The 16,727-nt window shown below is 40.8% G+C and overlaps 1 protein-coding gene across 3 annotated transcripts in view; it reads right to left on the minus strand.

The window, feature by feature from the left end:
- The window catches only part of EXTL3 (exostosin like glycosyltransferase 3), a 103,395-nt gene that overhangs the window by 20,486 nt on the left and 66,182 nt on the right, over positions 1-16,727 (minus strand). For all 3 annotated transcript variants that reach the window (XM_032332301.1, XM_032332302.1, XM_032332300.1), the window contains 2 exons: positions 13,839-16,467; positions 336-463 (listed from right to left, as the gene is read on the minus strand). In XM_032332301.1, the coding sequence (XP_032188192.1) occupies positions 336-463; positions 13,839-15,986 (2,276 nt within the window). In that variant the 5' untranslated portion in view covers positions 15,987-16,467. The remainder of the gene's footprint in view (positions 1-335; positions 464-13,838; positions 16,468-16,727) is intronic.

Here is a 16,727-nt window from a genome sequence, read left to right on the forward strand (position 1 = left end):
GTGGTTTGTGGTTGGAAGATGATGTACTTGCAGCTCCAGGGCCAGGCAGATAAGCCTGGTCTAGCCAATCACAGAAGCCATCTCCCTGGCCTCAGAGGAAGAGTCTTTGTGAAATCAAAGGCAACAAAGAGGAAAGCAGAACCTCGAGATGAAGAGAAATGGAGTTCTCCAACATCACCTATGACCTAAAAACCAGCTATGTCCTAAGTCAGTCATTACTACCTCTCAGGATTTCTGTTACTGACAGCCAAGAAATTGCTGCCTAATCCAGGTTTGAGTTGCTTTTCTGTCACTTGCAAACAAAAGTGTCTCCTGATTGAAAATCAGCTGCTCACCGAAACCCAAACATGATTTCATCATGGCGGAGGTGAGCATCATCATCAATAGAGAGGATGGCCTCTGTCTCAATTTCATTCCAGGGCAAGAATCGATTGTTCAAACTGTTCTTCTCAGTACGGACCACCTGTAAGGAGGAAGTAAAAACACTAATGGTCAGTGCTGCATTACAGAATACAAAACCCAAACTGCCTTGAGGTCAAAGGTAAATTTACTAAATAATCTTGCCTGGTTGCCTACTGCCTATAAACCCTAGCATATGCCTTTCAGGAATAGAAACTGCCTTATAATTAGCAAATGTATAAGGATTTCACATTTTAAGCTTTATTCATTTGCTAACTAATTTTCTTGTGAAAGCAGTTAAAGCTGAGGATTATTTTGCATAAGCAATAAACACAGTCTAGGGAAATGAAAAATAACTTTCCCAAGAGAACACAAGGTGGCAGAGTAGAACTGAGATTATAATTCCCAGCTCTGAAATCCCCAGGCTTGCTCATGAATTTTAAAACCCAATTCAGAAATCCCCTCAGTCTGTGTCATTTCTGATGCCTAATTTTAAGGTCTTTTATCTGGTATTTTAGGGGGAAAAAAAAAAAAGGAGCCCACCCAGTAGAGGTTAATTACCTAACCCTTTGCAATTTGCAATTTCCACCTGTGGCACTGACTACACATAAAAAACTTTCTTTCAGGGGGTACCTAATTCAGAGAAGTTAACAGCTGTGTCCGCAGCAAATCCCTATTCAGAGAATCTTTACCCAAAGTGACCCATATATGCAAAGCAGTATTTTCTTCATAAAACAAAGATTAGTGCCCAAACAGAACTACATTATTTAAAAACAAACAAACAATTTTTAACTTAGACGTTACCTTAGATGAGCATAGTTTATTACAATGCAGGCAGTAGTTTTGCTAATCACCTTGCCCAATACTCAAATGAGGATGACCATACTCAGTTCTTTAATAGCTTATTTTATTTTTATGGTATCTATATCTAATTAATCCAACTGATGAGGAACTATCATTATTTCAAAAAAATAGAAACCAAAAACTTCCTGAGAAATCATCTTTTTAGAAAGACTGGAAGAGTCACCTTTTTTTTTTTTTTAAGATTTTATTTATTTATTTGACAGAGAGAGACTCAGCAAGAGAGGGAACACAAGCAGGGGGAGTGCGAGTGGGAGAGGGAGAAGCAGACTTCCCGCCAAACAGGGAGCCTGATGTAGGCCTCGTTCCCAGGACCCTAGGACCACGCATGACTTCAGCCGAAGGCAGACGCCTAACGACTGAGCCACCCAGATGTCCTGAGTCACCTTACTTACAACAGAAGCTTAAACTGAGAATAAGCTCTACCTAGCTTGATCAATGGAATTATACACAGGGTCTAGAAGTTTATGAGTGGTTTCAAAGGTCCTCCTATGACCTCACAAATATGGTCTCTTCAGTTGAAAATACTTTTTCTCCTATTCTTCGACCGAAATTATTCTCTCCCTAGAGACTGAGCTCTCACACCTCCTGTCACTTCCTCCCTTTTCAAAATTAATCACTTCTATATTCTTAGAGCACAGTCCGCATACTTCAATTAAATCATTCTAAGACACCTAGAATCCAATTAGTTCAGAGCTCAAAGGGCCTTGGAGATCATATGGTCCAATTCTCATCCTGTACACAAACGACAAATGGCAGAGCCAGACGCTAACTTGTGCCTTCTAACTCCAAAGCAGTCTTTTTCTGCTAAACTCCTATTAAATTTAGAATGCTCATCAAATCAAAGCCCTATGGAAAATGCATTATTAACTGTGTACCATCAAAGAAGAAAAATGCTGCCAAACAAGAAAGCATGTGAAATAGTTTATCACTTAGAATGTTTACTCTATTAAAGAGCTTTTTAAGACTTTGCCTCACCCCCAGAGGAGCTCCTCCCAAGTCAAGACGAGAGAGGATCTATAACAGATTTGCTACTACAGAAAACAGATGTCAGAACTAAGCGATAGACACAGATTCCACCCTGCCCTGAAGCATGTTTGACCAGTGTAAAAATCCTCGTCTCCCAAGCTCAGATTCAGCAGTTACAGAACAAAGCACTGGGCTCTGGGTCGGGGGGGTAAAGATCAAGGAGGGGGAGATGATCAAGTACTCACCATAGAAGCTGCTGGGTTCCATCCCCAAGGAGCAGGAAAGTGACCAGAAGTAGTAGAAGCCAAACCCCAACCTTAGCAACCATAAAATGCCATCTATCTTACAAGACACCTAATTTCAGAGATGTTAAAATGTTAATGTCCACCTTACAATCAATGGACTATGGCATCTGTCTGCTCAATCACATCCAACAAACTACCCCTGGTCCTTCATTTTACTTTTCAAACATGCCTAGTATTCAGTTAATACAGAACTGCAATTTTGCCAGTTCAGGGGGACAAAGCTGCCCCCTCAACTCTAGCAACAATGCACATAGCTTAAAATGAAGAAGAAATAATTGAAAAATCCATTTCTTGACTATTCAACTGTAGATTATCAGTTTTGCAAGTCAGACACCAGGAGGATTATCTATAGCAAAATTAGTAATCCAGGAACATAGCACAGAGCTTTAGTACTCAGAGTGGACCCAAAGATCAGCAAAAGGGGCCTCGCTGTCCTCCTGAGGACTCTCTTAGAAATATGCAGGCCTACCCCAAACCTACCAAGTCAGAACCTGCAAAATCCCCAGGTGATTCCTATTTTGAGAGGGTCCGTAGAGAAAAAAGGCGGCTTTGGAGTCAATCAGAAAAGCCTGAGTTCAAATTCCAACTCTACTACTTACTTGTTGTGTGAAGGTAAGGAAGCAGCCTCTCTGCTAAATGTATATAGCACCATGTTGTGTGCAGAAATGGAACTTGCTTATTAGCCAAACTTGACAATCTTATAAACAACCTAATTCACTCTAAAAACAGAAAGCAACAGCAAAAACTAAAACAGTCGTGCTCTGATGCCTAGATCATATCCAAAATTTTTATCCAATTTACAAAGTAAGCCAAATCAAGAGGATCTACTTGTTCACTGTAAGACTTGGAATTGAAGATCTAATACCAAATGTGTTTTAGCCTAGATTTCACATCCACGTTTTTATCAAGTATATTAAAGTCCATTATGAGGCAAGTCCATTAAGAACAATTACTATGGGGGCGCCTGGGTGGCTCAGTCTGTTAAGCATCTGCCTTCGGCTCAGGTCATGATCCTTGGGTCCTGGGATCAAGCCCCACATCAGGCTCCCTAAGCAGCGGTGTGCCTGCTTCTGCTTCCCCTTCTCCCTCTGCCTCTGCCTCCACTGATGAGTAGCTCGCTCTCTCTCAAATAAATAAAATCTTAAAAAAAAAACCTACTATGGATTCCAGAAATAGAGTACACATACTACTTCTGCTCATCCTGGCACAACTCCAATGGGCTGAATGGCAGCAAGATTTTAAGGATTAGGGAACTGGTGCAATAGCCATCAGAATAAAAGAAAAAATTTAAGGATTCATAGAAACACAACATCATGAGTTGCAGCAGCTTATTTCTGGTTAACTTACAAACAGCTGTGGTCAATAAGTCTGCTTTCAGAATTCATAGCAGGGATTCTCAATTCTGAGTGATTTTGCCCACCATGAAACATTTAAAACAATGTCTTTGGACTTTTGTGGTTGTCACAACTGGTGGAGGAAGGAGGTAAGCTACTCGTGTCTAGCTAGCAGAGGCCAGGGGTGTTGGTAAATCATACAAAGCATCAGACAAGCCCCACAACAGACTCATCCGACCCTAATACCATTAGGGCTATTGCTGAGACACCCTGATTTAGAGTCAACAATCAGGAAACAGTACACCAAACTGCAAAGAATAAAAGTAGTTTGTTATTTAAGAACAATCACCTTTTCCTCCTAACCAAAAGGATTTCTGCACTTATAAACACTGCACATATAAACTAAAATTAAGGAGGGGGAAAGAGTAAAAGCTTTCTTCTAACAGTTCTGCCTCCAAGCTACAGCCCTTAATGGCTGTAATCAGCAAACCAACCGTTATCCCTTCTGGCACCAAAATCATAAGGACAAAAAAACTTAAACATTTGTAATGCAGACCTGCAGAGGAGCTTGGCCTCTAAGAGTCTGAGAAATGACAGATCATACATGAAAGAAATGAGTCATCCAGAGTAGTAAGTCGTGTTTACAAAATATTCTCATTTTTGTTGACATTCTTTGTTTTGTTTTTCAAATTAAAAAACTCCTTCTTCCTCAATTGGCTATTTTCTTCATGCCTTATGATTATACGTTAGTAACCTGTGAACATGAAGACTGACCTTCACGTTACTGAGTGAATTACTGGTTACAACACTGACCAGAATGTATAGACTATGGTCCCTGGAATCCAACAAGTGTTCAACAAACATTTTATAAAGGAATGAATGAACAATTGACTCAGAAATAAGACCTAATTTAGCCCTGTCCATTCTATTTTCAGAATATGGAATAAAGACGATAAATTTATATATCAAAACCACAACATTATATATACTGAAACTTCCTTGTATTTAATCTAGTTTTCCACAGCAAAACAATCCATCAACCTACAACTATCAAGTCAGGAGCAATGCTCAGTAACATTCATTTTTCTTGTTTCGCATACAATGCTTCCTGGGGATGCTTCACTAGTTCTCCTGTTTACCATCATTCATAAAAGCCTTGACTTTCTCTCACTGCAACTCTCTTCCTGTCACAATGGAATAGTACAGCAATCATAGCCTGGAGCCCTACCATATGCAAATGTATGCAAGTGTATGTATAATCAAAAAACAGTTTTAGTAACCTCAGGTAACATTCAAATTAGTTCTTGAGGAATTCTGGAATTTATGAATGATAAAGAGCTACTATTCTAATAGGATCCTTTCTTCTAGTATGCTAACTAGGCATTTGGCTTCTAAATCCAGACAGAATCAGCAAACCCACATGAAGTAGGAAAGTATCAATTTATATAATAAATACTTAATTAGTTATCATAATAAATGTGATGTCCAATTAATAGTTAGCAAATATCTCTTAATATGTAAGGTGTGGAAATATAAGTAGTTACTGCTGTTAACAAGGAACAACAGCACATGTCAACAATTATTAAGTGATAGTTGCTTAAATATAGCAGGATAAATTTGGATTCAAATAGAGTAAATACTTAAATATGGAATCTTTTATAAAAGCAGCTCATGACCAGCCATAGGTAGGTCTTTGAAGTTGGTAAGCAAGAAAAATAGGGCTTGAAGAGATTATGTGAATTAACACAAGTCATAAAGCAGACCAAGAACAGAGAGCACAAAAAGGTAAAACATACCTAGGAAGTAATAAAATTAGAAAACGTATGTGGAGGGGCTCCTGGGTGGCTTAGTTGGTTAAGTGGTTGCTCTTGATCTCAATGCAGGTGATAATCTCAAGGTCACGAGATGGAGTCCTGTGTCAGGCTCCATGTTGAGCAGGGAGTCTGCTTGAGACTCACTCTCTCTCTCCCTATGCCCCTCCCCTGGCTCACACGTACATATACATGCATGTGCGCTCACCCACTCTCAAATAAATAAATCTTGGAAAGAAACAGAGAGAAAAGAAAATGTAGGTGGAAAATATAAAGTGATCATGCAAACACATAATGCCACCTACTAAACTCAGCAATTTATTTATTTTTTATTTTTTAAAGATTTTATTTATTTATTTGGCAGACAGAGATCACAAGTAGGCAGAGAGGCAGGCAGAGAGAGAGGAGGAAGCAGGCTCCCTGCAGAGCAGAGAGCCCGATGCGGGACTCGATCCCAGGACCCTGAGATCATGACCTGAGCCGAAGGCAGCGGCTTAACCCACTGAGCCACCCAGGTGCCCCTAAACTCAGCAATTTAAATATCCTTATAACATTATCCTTTCTCTCCTTTTCTCTTTTTTTTTCTTTATAGAGAGGGAGAGAGAGAGACTCCTAAGGAGGCTGGCATGCCCCGCGCAGAGGCGCACTGGTGCGGCTCCATCTCACAACCCTGAGATCATGACCTGAGCAGAAATCAAGAGTTGGGACACAAGCAATTGAGTCAGTGGGGTGCTCCTTTTTCTCTTTAAGATCAAATTTTGTTCAGCCTCAATACATACACATGTATAATGCACTTCTGTAATGAATACATTTCTGAAAATGAACCTTATGTCAAGGCATCATATAGACAGTTAGGTAAACACCATCTAATTTTTGTCCTCCATCCTTCCCTTTCCTCCAATTTAAAAAAGTAACCCATCGCAGAGCTCAGGAATCAAGAAAATGAGGTCCAAAAGGAAGCACATGGTCATGTTTACCTACCTGTGAGGACTCACGTGAAACAGCTTGAGGGGATGGTGATCAACAAAGGCCAAGGAGCATTAAGATATATTAGTTTTTCAAGGAATTCATTCAATAAACACCAAGTGGTGGGGACAAAAAGTTAGGAAGTGCACAGAAGGAAGAAAAAAGATAAGAAGGTAACACACTGAACTGGTTTTCTATTTACAACTTTCTTTAAATTTGGGTCAATTGCAGTATTAAAAAAAATTATATATTTTAGGTTATAAGTCTGTTTTAACTCATATAAGAGAAGTTACACATGCTCCCTATGAAACTGTAGATAAAGAACTGTGGATAGCATAGGTTGGAGGTCTGCTATCAAATCAGAGAATGCATAGCAAGACCACAACACAGTGCTGAACACAGAAAATGCTCAAAACTTGTTAGCTCTTACTATTACACAAGATTAACACAATCTCTTCCTGTTTTATTTTGTGAACATTTTATATACACACATATATATACATACATACACACACACACACACACACATATATACATACCATGCCTTTTCAAGAAATTCAAATTTGGTAAAAATAAGCACTGAACATGGTTCGGAAGTCCTAAGTTCTAATTTCAATATTAATTAGTTGAGTGACCTAAAGTAATAAAATTCTCAGTCTTAGATTCCTTACTTTGAATTAATAAAAAGAGTACATATAGACTAAGAGGGGAAGATTCTACCTAAAGAACTGATATGTAGCAATTAGGAAATCATTTATGCAACATGACTTTTCAGCAATTCCTTTATGTTATACATTTATGATTCTTGCTATCAATTTCTGATTTTTGGTAGCTTTGTCTTACACAATTCTCCTTTGCAGCCATGCAGCCCCTTCTCAAACAGAAAAAAAGAGGGCCACAGCTATAATTACCAAGTTATTAAGTAAAATGATGTCCCACCCACCCCCCCCCAAAAAAACCAGATACACCAACACCTAATGAAGTATACCAGACTTTGTATAATCTTGGACCTAGAAAAGCTAGGCAGGGTTTTTCCTATTAGCTGTGCTTCAAAATCACAATTTTAGGAAATTATTATCTGATATACTCAAGTAATATATTTTTTTAACTATTTTATTTATTTATTTGACAGAGAGAGATCACAAGTAGGCAGAGAGGCAGGCAGAGAGGCAGGCAGAGAGGAAAGCAGGCTCCCCGCCGAGCAAAGAGCCCGATGTGGGGCTCAATCCCAGGACCCTGAGATCATGACCTGAGCTGAAGGCAGAGGCTTTAACCCACTGAGCCACCCGGGCGCCCCTCAAGTAATATTTTTTAAAGGTGAGTGGACACAGATAAAAATAAAGTGTATCAACTTTCTAAGGAATAGCCTTTGGAATTACCTGTACTGTTGCCTGAGGTCTAGCCAGAAGTAAAGCCTTTAACAGCCTGACTGGCAGAGACCCAGGTCTGAATATTAATGACACTGAATTCTCTTCTAGTCTTCCTTCATCTTCCCTTAGCTTACTACTGGCATGATGACTGACAGCACAATAACCACCCTGGCATGACATCAGGTTCCCAAAACAGAATTCTCCTTTTCCAATTCTAATATCAAGGGCTGAGAAGGAGGGGAAAAGGCAGTGAAAAATACTCTCCTATCTCTATATATAGTTGTCATTTGGAACAACAAGCACATTTTGGCCTTACCACTTCCACAGAGACCTTGAAGTCTACAAGGGAGGTGTGATATGCTTAAGTCATCCTCTCCACCACGACTGCCCTGGTCCAAGCTGCCCACACCCTCACCTAGGCTCCTGCAATAATAAATAGCCTTTGAACTGTTTATTCTGCTCTTTTCTCCGTAGTCCAACACACATCATATTACTCCTCACTCAAAACCCTCCAATGGCATCCTAACACACCTAGAATAAAATCTCCAATCCCTACCATGACCTACCTGTCCTACATGTGCTGACTTCTACTCTCTCCAACCTGCTTTCAAGTGCTCTCCTTGCTCACTCCACCTCGGATAACACAGGGCATTCTTGCCATGTCTCGAGCACAAGCTCCTAGCATTTGCTATTCTCTATATATTCCTCCAGAATTTACATAGCCCATTCCCTCACTTCACTCAGGCTTCTGCTCACATGTCACCTCTTCACGGAGGCCTTCCCAGGCACATTATGTAAACTGACTGTACACTTCAATGGAGAAGAGAATTAAAAACTAAGAATTGGAGAACTGGCGGCCCACAAGACTGTCTGAGAAATGAGTAAGTATGCAGTGTGAAGATGAGTGGGGTTTTGAGTGAGCAAGACCACACCACTAATTACTGAAACGTGTCCTCCTTCATAACAACCCAAGTTTTCAAACTCAAAAAGGACAGATTTTGATGTTCTTATTTCCACAGAAAGCTCCAAACAAGGCCACCCTATTTATTACTATTATTCAGAATACAAAGCAGAGTGAGGTAGATGTGTTAACTAATCAGAATGAAGTAATAACTCAAACCAAAATTTGGTGTGGGCTATGTATCAAAAGGATTACTTGGAGGTTTCTGTTTTCAGGATGGCTGAAGAAGCTCCTAACAGACCCAAACCTCCTACAGATGGTAACTATAAACTCTGGACAAAAATACCAAGAAAACAATTACCTGAAGGCACTGGACAGTGAACAGAGGGTGGCAAATTCCAGAGAGGAGCTGTAATTTAGGAAGGAATGACCAACATGAGTAGAATCACCATTGCTTTTATCCTGACAGTAGGCCAGTCAGCAGCATATAGAACAGCTAAACTCACATACAACATCCAAGTCTTTTCTGGCCTGAAGAACAAGAGGAAAGAGTGGGAGTCAAAAACAGCCCTCAGAAAGAAAGGAGATTCCAGAAGAGAGCCAGATAGAGGGAGCTCTAAGTTCTATGTATAAACTATCCAGTCTCTGGCCCCCTCTAAGCCACATGTGCATGCTTGGTGCTGTCTGTAAGCCAACCAACAAAAGATAAAAGGATCAAACTCACGTTTGAGTTGCAGCTCAAGAGACAGAACTTGCAGTCTAAGTTCAACTGAAGAAATTGCTTGCAAAAACTAAAACATCAATACTTTTCAGAGAAATAAAACAAAACCCACAGTCTTCACAGTATAATATTCACACTCTACAAAACTATGTGATGTACCAAGAACCAGAAAAACATGACTCTCAAGAAAAAAGAAATTCAGTTAAATCTACCAAGTGACCTATATGTTGGAATCAGGAGACAAAGATGTTAAAGTAGCTATTATAATTATGTTCAATGAAATAAAAAGCATACTCAGAATGGAAAAAAAGAGGAGATCTCAGCAGAGAAATAGAAACTATTATTTTAAAAACATGGATAGTCTGGAATTGAAAAATTATTTACAATTTAAAATTGATTGGATGAGCTTAACTGTAGAGATGACACAAAAGTCTGTGAACTTATCAATCAAGAAAAATGATCAAGGGTGCCTGGGTGGCTCAGTGGATTAAGCCACCGCCTTCGGCTCAGGTCAGGATCTCAGGGTCCTGGGATGGAGTCCCGCATCAGGCTCTCTGCTCAGCAGGGAGCCTGCTTCCTCCTCTCTCTCTCTCTCTGCCTGCCTCTCTGCCTACTTGTGATCTCTGTCAAATAAGTAAATAAAATCTTTAAAAAAAAAAAAAGGGGCGCCTGGGTGGCTCAGTGGGTTAAGCCGCTGCCTTCGGCTCAGGTCATGATCTCAGAGTCCTGGGATCGAGTCCCGCATCGGGCTCTCTGCTGAGCAGAGAGTCTGCTTCTCTCTCTCTCTCTCTCTGGCTGCCTCTCCGTCTACTTGTGATTTCTCTCTGTCAAATTAATTAAAAAAAAAAAAAAAAGAAAGAAAAATGATCAAAACTGCAGAATAGGAAAAAAAATTAAAAAAAAAAAATGAACAGACACTGAGAACTGTGGGACACAATCAAAATGTCTAATATACATATAATGGAGCCCCCAAAGGTGAGGAAAGAATGGAACAGAAAAAAATACCTGAATAAATAATGAAGTAAAAATTTCCCAGTATATGCTAAAAAAAAAAAAAAAATTTGATAGATTTAAGCATCTTAGTGAATCCCAGTCAGAACACAAATCAAAGAAAACCATGCCAAGGCATATCATACTCAAACCACTGAAAAAAAATGTAAAAAAAAAAAAGTGTTGAAAGCACCCAGAGAAAAGAATATATTCCATATGGGGAAACAAAAATTTGGAAACCACTGACATACCATCAGAAACAAGGGAGACCTGAAAACAGTGAAACAGCCTTAAGATGCAATGAAAGTGGTCATACCCGACACAGTAAGGAGTTTTTGGAAGGACCAGCTTTCAAATCCCTTGGCATACTACTTCCCTCCATTTGACTTCCATTAGATAGTCTTTGTTGTTACGCTCCCAGAGCTAAGGAACCTGATTCAACTGCTTACGAAACAGGCAAGAGACAAAGCGGTCACCCACCATCACCACATCTGTTCAGCAGCCCCACACCATTCTGACAGCTACTTCAACTAATGGCACTTCTTCCATCTCTCTGGGTGGAGTCCAGGCCCTATCCTATTTGAACTGATGAGAATTAAAGCAATTGGGGCAAGAGTATCCAAGGCTGGTAGCAGTAAAGGTCACATATACTCTAAGCCATATCTAATTCAGTTTCCCTTGTTATCTAAATAATAGACAAGAATGAGGAATTTTAATATACAAATACCAGTAGGCACCCCTAAGACAATCCCTCTCTACCAAAAACCTAGGGCTCAATAGATTTCATAGCCCACAGATATTTAGCATTTATGCCTAATGCTTAGATAAGAACCTGAGCACAAGAGAAGCACAAATTGTCCATCGTTTTCCGAAATGGTATGTGGGGTTCCTGGGTTGATTCAAAAATGCTGACTTCAAATCATTTTCTCTGAAGGACTGGAATCTGAGCGATTGCCTGGGAGTCACCCTACTGCTAAGTTTATAAGAACCTGTTAATTATAACATAATGGATAAGGTACATCTGCATCCCGGGTAGCAAAACTACTCCACGACATCTCATTATATATAGTGCCATTTCTCCAGAGGGGAGAGAGCTGCCAGTCCCTCCTAGTCTCGATGCCTGTTAATGTTGGCTCCATGCTAAGAGGCCAGCAATTCAACCACTGCCACCCCCCCCCCAAAAAAACCTGCCTCTCTTAAATAGAAAATGGAGTCAAAATATTTAGAGAATACAGTGTTTTCTCCAGCTTGAAACTGTTTCTTCTTTTTCCGAAGAACTAAAAAACACCGGTACCGCTAATATGAGTAAGCTATTCAGAATGGCCTCCCATTTGGAAAGTTTCTGGCATTTTCCAACTAGGCATTGTATTATGGCAATGAGCTACCCAGTAATCAAAGAGGACTACTTATTTCCCACCAGAGTTAAAAGAAAGGATTAGTTCTGGTAAGTTCTCTAACAAATTTCAGTCACTGTTAACAAGGTGGTGTAGGCTTCTCTACATCCATACCAAATTCAAAGAAAACTCGGGAAAAATGGCAAACAAAAGCTGCTTTATTATTGTATTTGAGCAGCATCTACCTTTCATAGAACAAATGCTTTCTTTTTTTTAAATTTCAGTGACACTTAAAAAGTTGTAACGGAGAAAGAAAAAAGTGAAATTTATTCAGAAAGAAATCTATAAAGAAATCTTCCCATTCACAACACTTTTCTTAATATACAAGATAAATTCTGGAGTCAAAAGTTTTTAGAACCCCACATAGTTTGAAGAGTCTCAGATTATAAATTCAATTAAAATTTAAAAAAAGAAAAGACTAGCAGTGGTTGAAAAAAATTTAAAACAAAGATTTGTACAGGAGAAGGTAAATGGTAACAGCTACAACACAAAGGGAAATTATGCAGAGGACAGACAAGGCCTTTACCAGTGAAGTGAATTAAAGTTGTTCATAACACAGGCAGCATATCCATACTGCCTTCCATCTTCTTGGACATATAGGGATAAGTAGGAGTCAAACAGTTACTGGGTACCTTTCTAGATTCCTTATTTGTATTATTTTATTTTCGTCTCGAAGCCTTAATTCAAAGAAGTTAACTCATCAAAGATCACAAAACTGACTACTTAATCCCAGGTCTCTATTACTCCAAAATTCATACTGCCCTATTATACCATGCTGCTGCTCAGGAAATATTTCACATGAATCAGTTTCTTACTGATACAATTTTAAAAACCAGTCTGGCACAAATATTCCCCTTCTAAACAGATTCTTCCTAAAAACTACATTAATTTTCTTTAGCAACCTTCTAATAATGCAGGGCCCATGGGAACTTCTGCCTGTCCTTGCTACCTTTTTCTGAAATGTATCTGTGCCACAGGATAAATAGGGGCAGTTTGTTTGCTTATGACGTGCTCTAAGGCCTCACATTTAAGATAAATAGGTAATCTTCTAGATTGCTAAATTCATGCCAAAAGGTGGATAAACAACAAAGTCCTCAGAACTAAAGCCCTATCCTACCATTATCTTTCCTGTAAAATACGGCATCCAAATCATGACAGAAAGAACAGAAAGAACTCTGAGAGACCAGGACCTCCAACTCCCAAATATTTCAAAACCCAACTCCAATCTTCCAAAAAACCTCTACAATATTCTGATAAATAGTCTTCTTGCTAAGTATGGAAGGTGATTAAAGCTGCAGCTTCTGCAATCAGACAACACTGAAGCTCAGTTTGTCTGTGACTTGTCATGATTATGACCTTGGGCAAAAGAGTTAACCTCTTGAAGCCTCAGTTTCCATAGAGATAAGAGGAAGAAACCATAATAATGATGTAAGTTTATAAATCCTAAATTACACTGCCTGGGTCATACGCACTTCCTAAGCATTAGTTTTGTCATCATCATTTGCATGAACATCTTTGTTATGACATGGAAGACATCAACAGGGTAACTGAAGGGCTTTTGTAAATCTTCATGGGGCCAATATTGATTTCAGTTTTGGAGAGTCTTAGGAGATTTAGGAAGTGAGTAGCAGAGATGGAACTGGCAAAGGCTGAAAGGACTGAAAAAGAAGCAAGTACAAATTCCACAGGGAAAGGAAATCTGTATAGTTTAAAAAATATATATATCTACAAAGACTTACATTATATATATTTGGAAAAGGGATTACAAGTGAAACACTATCTCATGCAGTAAAACAAACTGCTCATTTTTCTATTACCATGATAGGGACGCCAATGTCAGGCCACAGAAGGTCCTCCGACGGTAGCTTGGGCGAATTCCATACCACCACTACCTTGTTCAGGTAAGGGAGGCCATTCAGTCTCTCTAGAGAGTTCATAAGCACTTCCTCCCGCTCATAGGTCAACATCACCACTGTGAACTGCTCTCGTGGAACATTCCCTCCAAGTGCTGCCTGAAACTCCTTGCCAGAACCCCCAGCTCCACCACCAATAGGCCGAAATCCAGTCCCTGAGCCCAAGAATTTGGCTTCTGAGGGCAACACAGGGTCAAAGGGTGTGTGGGGGAACAGATGGAAAGGCCCTGGAGCAGAGTTCCAGCTGCGGTAAAAATCGGTGACAGTCAACGTAAAGTTGCGGAGGTATTTGGGTGAGGCATAAGGCGGCTCCGTCTCTACTGGCCCAAGGTCCAGGTCCCCGTTGTCGGCCATGTTAGGGTCAGTTCCAGCCGCCTTGCCTGACCGATGGGGGATCTCAGCGGCTGCCTCTTCCCGGATGGGAGCAGCTGGGATCTGTATGCGAGTCCTAATCATAGCCAGCACGGTATTAAAAATACTGTCAGCGGTTGAGAAGTAAGTCTCCCAGAGAAAGCGGCCTTGCCGCCGCATAGCCAGCAGATCACTATCTGAGAGGCTTCGTAACAGAAAATGAACCTCAGTAACGCGTGGCTTGGGTACCACCAGGGCAGCCTCATTCCACTGCAGCATGTCCTGGTAAGGAAGCTGTACCTGCTCCCCCAGCACAACTGGGACAGCACCGACTTCCAGGGCTTCAAAGAGCCGTGTTGCACACCCAGATGAAATAACCAAGTGAGGGTCCCCAGGAGTGATAATGAGGGCAAAGGTGGAAAGCTTCAGCAATTCCAAGCGGTCCTCACGCTCACCACACAGTGCCCACTCGGTAGGCAGACTGGGCTTCGGCTGGTTTTTGCAAGTAAATTCTACCAGGACCTGATCTAGCCTGCTGTCCTGTACAGCCTTTAAGGTGGCAATGATTCGATCATCATAGTCAGCTGGGGGGTCACCTTCCATTTCTTCTTCAAAGGAGCGGGCCTCCTGAAGGCTGGATCTCAGTGATTCAATCTTCTCACCCTGGAAGGTGAAAAGATATTTCCGTTTAACTGGCACCTGTGGTGGGATTTCCATGAAGTTGGGCTCCGACATGGCATGGACTAGTGGCGACACTACCAAATCAAAGCCAGGTCTGTATTGGGAAGCATAGAAAGTAGACTGAGCCACCATGGCACGGCCTGTACTGACATTATATAGTAAGTTCTGTGTATCTGACTTCCGCGACAGATTGATGATGACATGGTTGTGTCCATCTGTCCGCCAATGTGGTAGGGAATAGAGCTGCTTCTCAAGTTCGGCAGGCCGAAGAAGTACTGGCTCCTGTATTTCTCCCACTAATATCACATAAAGGCAGGCAATGTCTGCATTTTCTGTAACATATACATTGGCTCGTGCTGTAGCTTGAAAAGCCTGCTTGACTAAGGGATCCAGGTAGCTGCCAAAGGCAAACTGGTCACTGTCATATACATAGACTGGAAAACCGGAGGTGAGAGGACAACGAGAATAATCAAAACAATTGTGAAGCCGGCATCCCCGTATGACCTTTGGGGGAGGAAGACCAGCATCGTCCTTCTCTGGAAGAAGCCGGATAGGCAGAGAAAGTTTGGGCTGATTCTGAGCCATCAGCTCTTTATACGAGTGCTCAGTCTGGCTAATGACATTCTTGAGCTGAAGCAGGTCCTGCTTGGCATTCTCAATACTCTTCTTACAGGCTTCAATCTTCAGATTCAGCTTGGCAATTTCACTGTTCAGCTCTTGCCGCTTGGCTTCCAGCTGCAAGAGCTCCTCACTCACAGACTCACGAATCCGGCAAAGATCCAGCACGTGCTTTACCTCGCAGAGTTCGTTACCAGCCCTTGGGCCAAAAATTCGCTTGCCGGCCTCATCAGCCTCATCCAGAGTGGTGAGATAATAGTGAGCAATGAGGGGGAAGAAAACCAGAATAATGAAGAGCGTAAAACTGAGCCATGTGAGTCGGATCCGGTTGGACCACCGTAACATACAGGTTTGACCTCCATTCCCCACTCCCCCATTCCGCAACATGGTATAGCCCGTCATGAGTTCCTGTGTGGCTTTTGCCCCCTCTAGTCACGTTGGGTCACTCGCCATAACCATGAGTTTCTAGTAAACAAACTCAATCTCTTTTCACTCACACCTTTCTGTTAAGAGTTAGTGTGCTCCCTCTACAAGGCACGGAATAAAATGGAAATTTCATTTTCCTCAGCTGTAACTGAAATGGTCTCTGACCTTATTCCAGCAGATTTTAAGTTCTGATTGCTGACCAGTGGACATGTCCTTACTCTTTAACGAATGGTAAAAGGTACCACATTGTTGATGAGATGAAAAGAAGAAGGTCCCTGATGATGAAACCCAGGAAAAATAACCTGGAATCAGACAGACTTTTTCAACTGCCATAGCTCTTGTTCCTCGATTTTGCTGACCAACAAATACACATAGTTACTATTCACAGTTATAAAGTAGCTGGTTAGAACAAAAAGAAATGCCAGCCTCTTATCGATGTCATTGCCAACAATCAGGCCTGCAAAAAAAAAAAAAAAAAAAACCATGTCAGTCTTGAAAAGATTATGTCCAACAACCCCGCCTTCCCTCATGTTTCTGGAAAATGCTTCTATCTTAAAAGGTAAAGGAACAGCTGGAACATTGGGCATGTGTCTCATAGAACCTTTGAAGTTCAGTGTAGGTTGCCTTCGGTATGGATATTTTCCTTGTGGTTAATAAGAAATGGATAAGGATAAGTGTCCAAAAATAGCCTCAGATTTTATACACACAGATATACAT

The sequence above is a fragment of the Mustela erminea genome, chromosome 2 (genome assembly GCF_009829155.1).
Source record: "Mustela erminea isolate mMusErm1 chromosome 2, mMusErm1.Pri, whole genome shotgun sequence".
Lineage (NCBI taxonomy): Eukaryota > Metazoa > Chordata > Mammalia > Carnivora > Mustelidae > Mustela > Mustela erminea.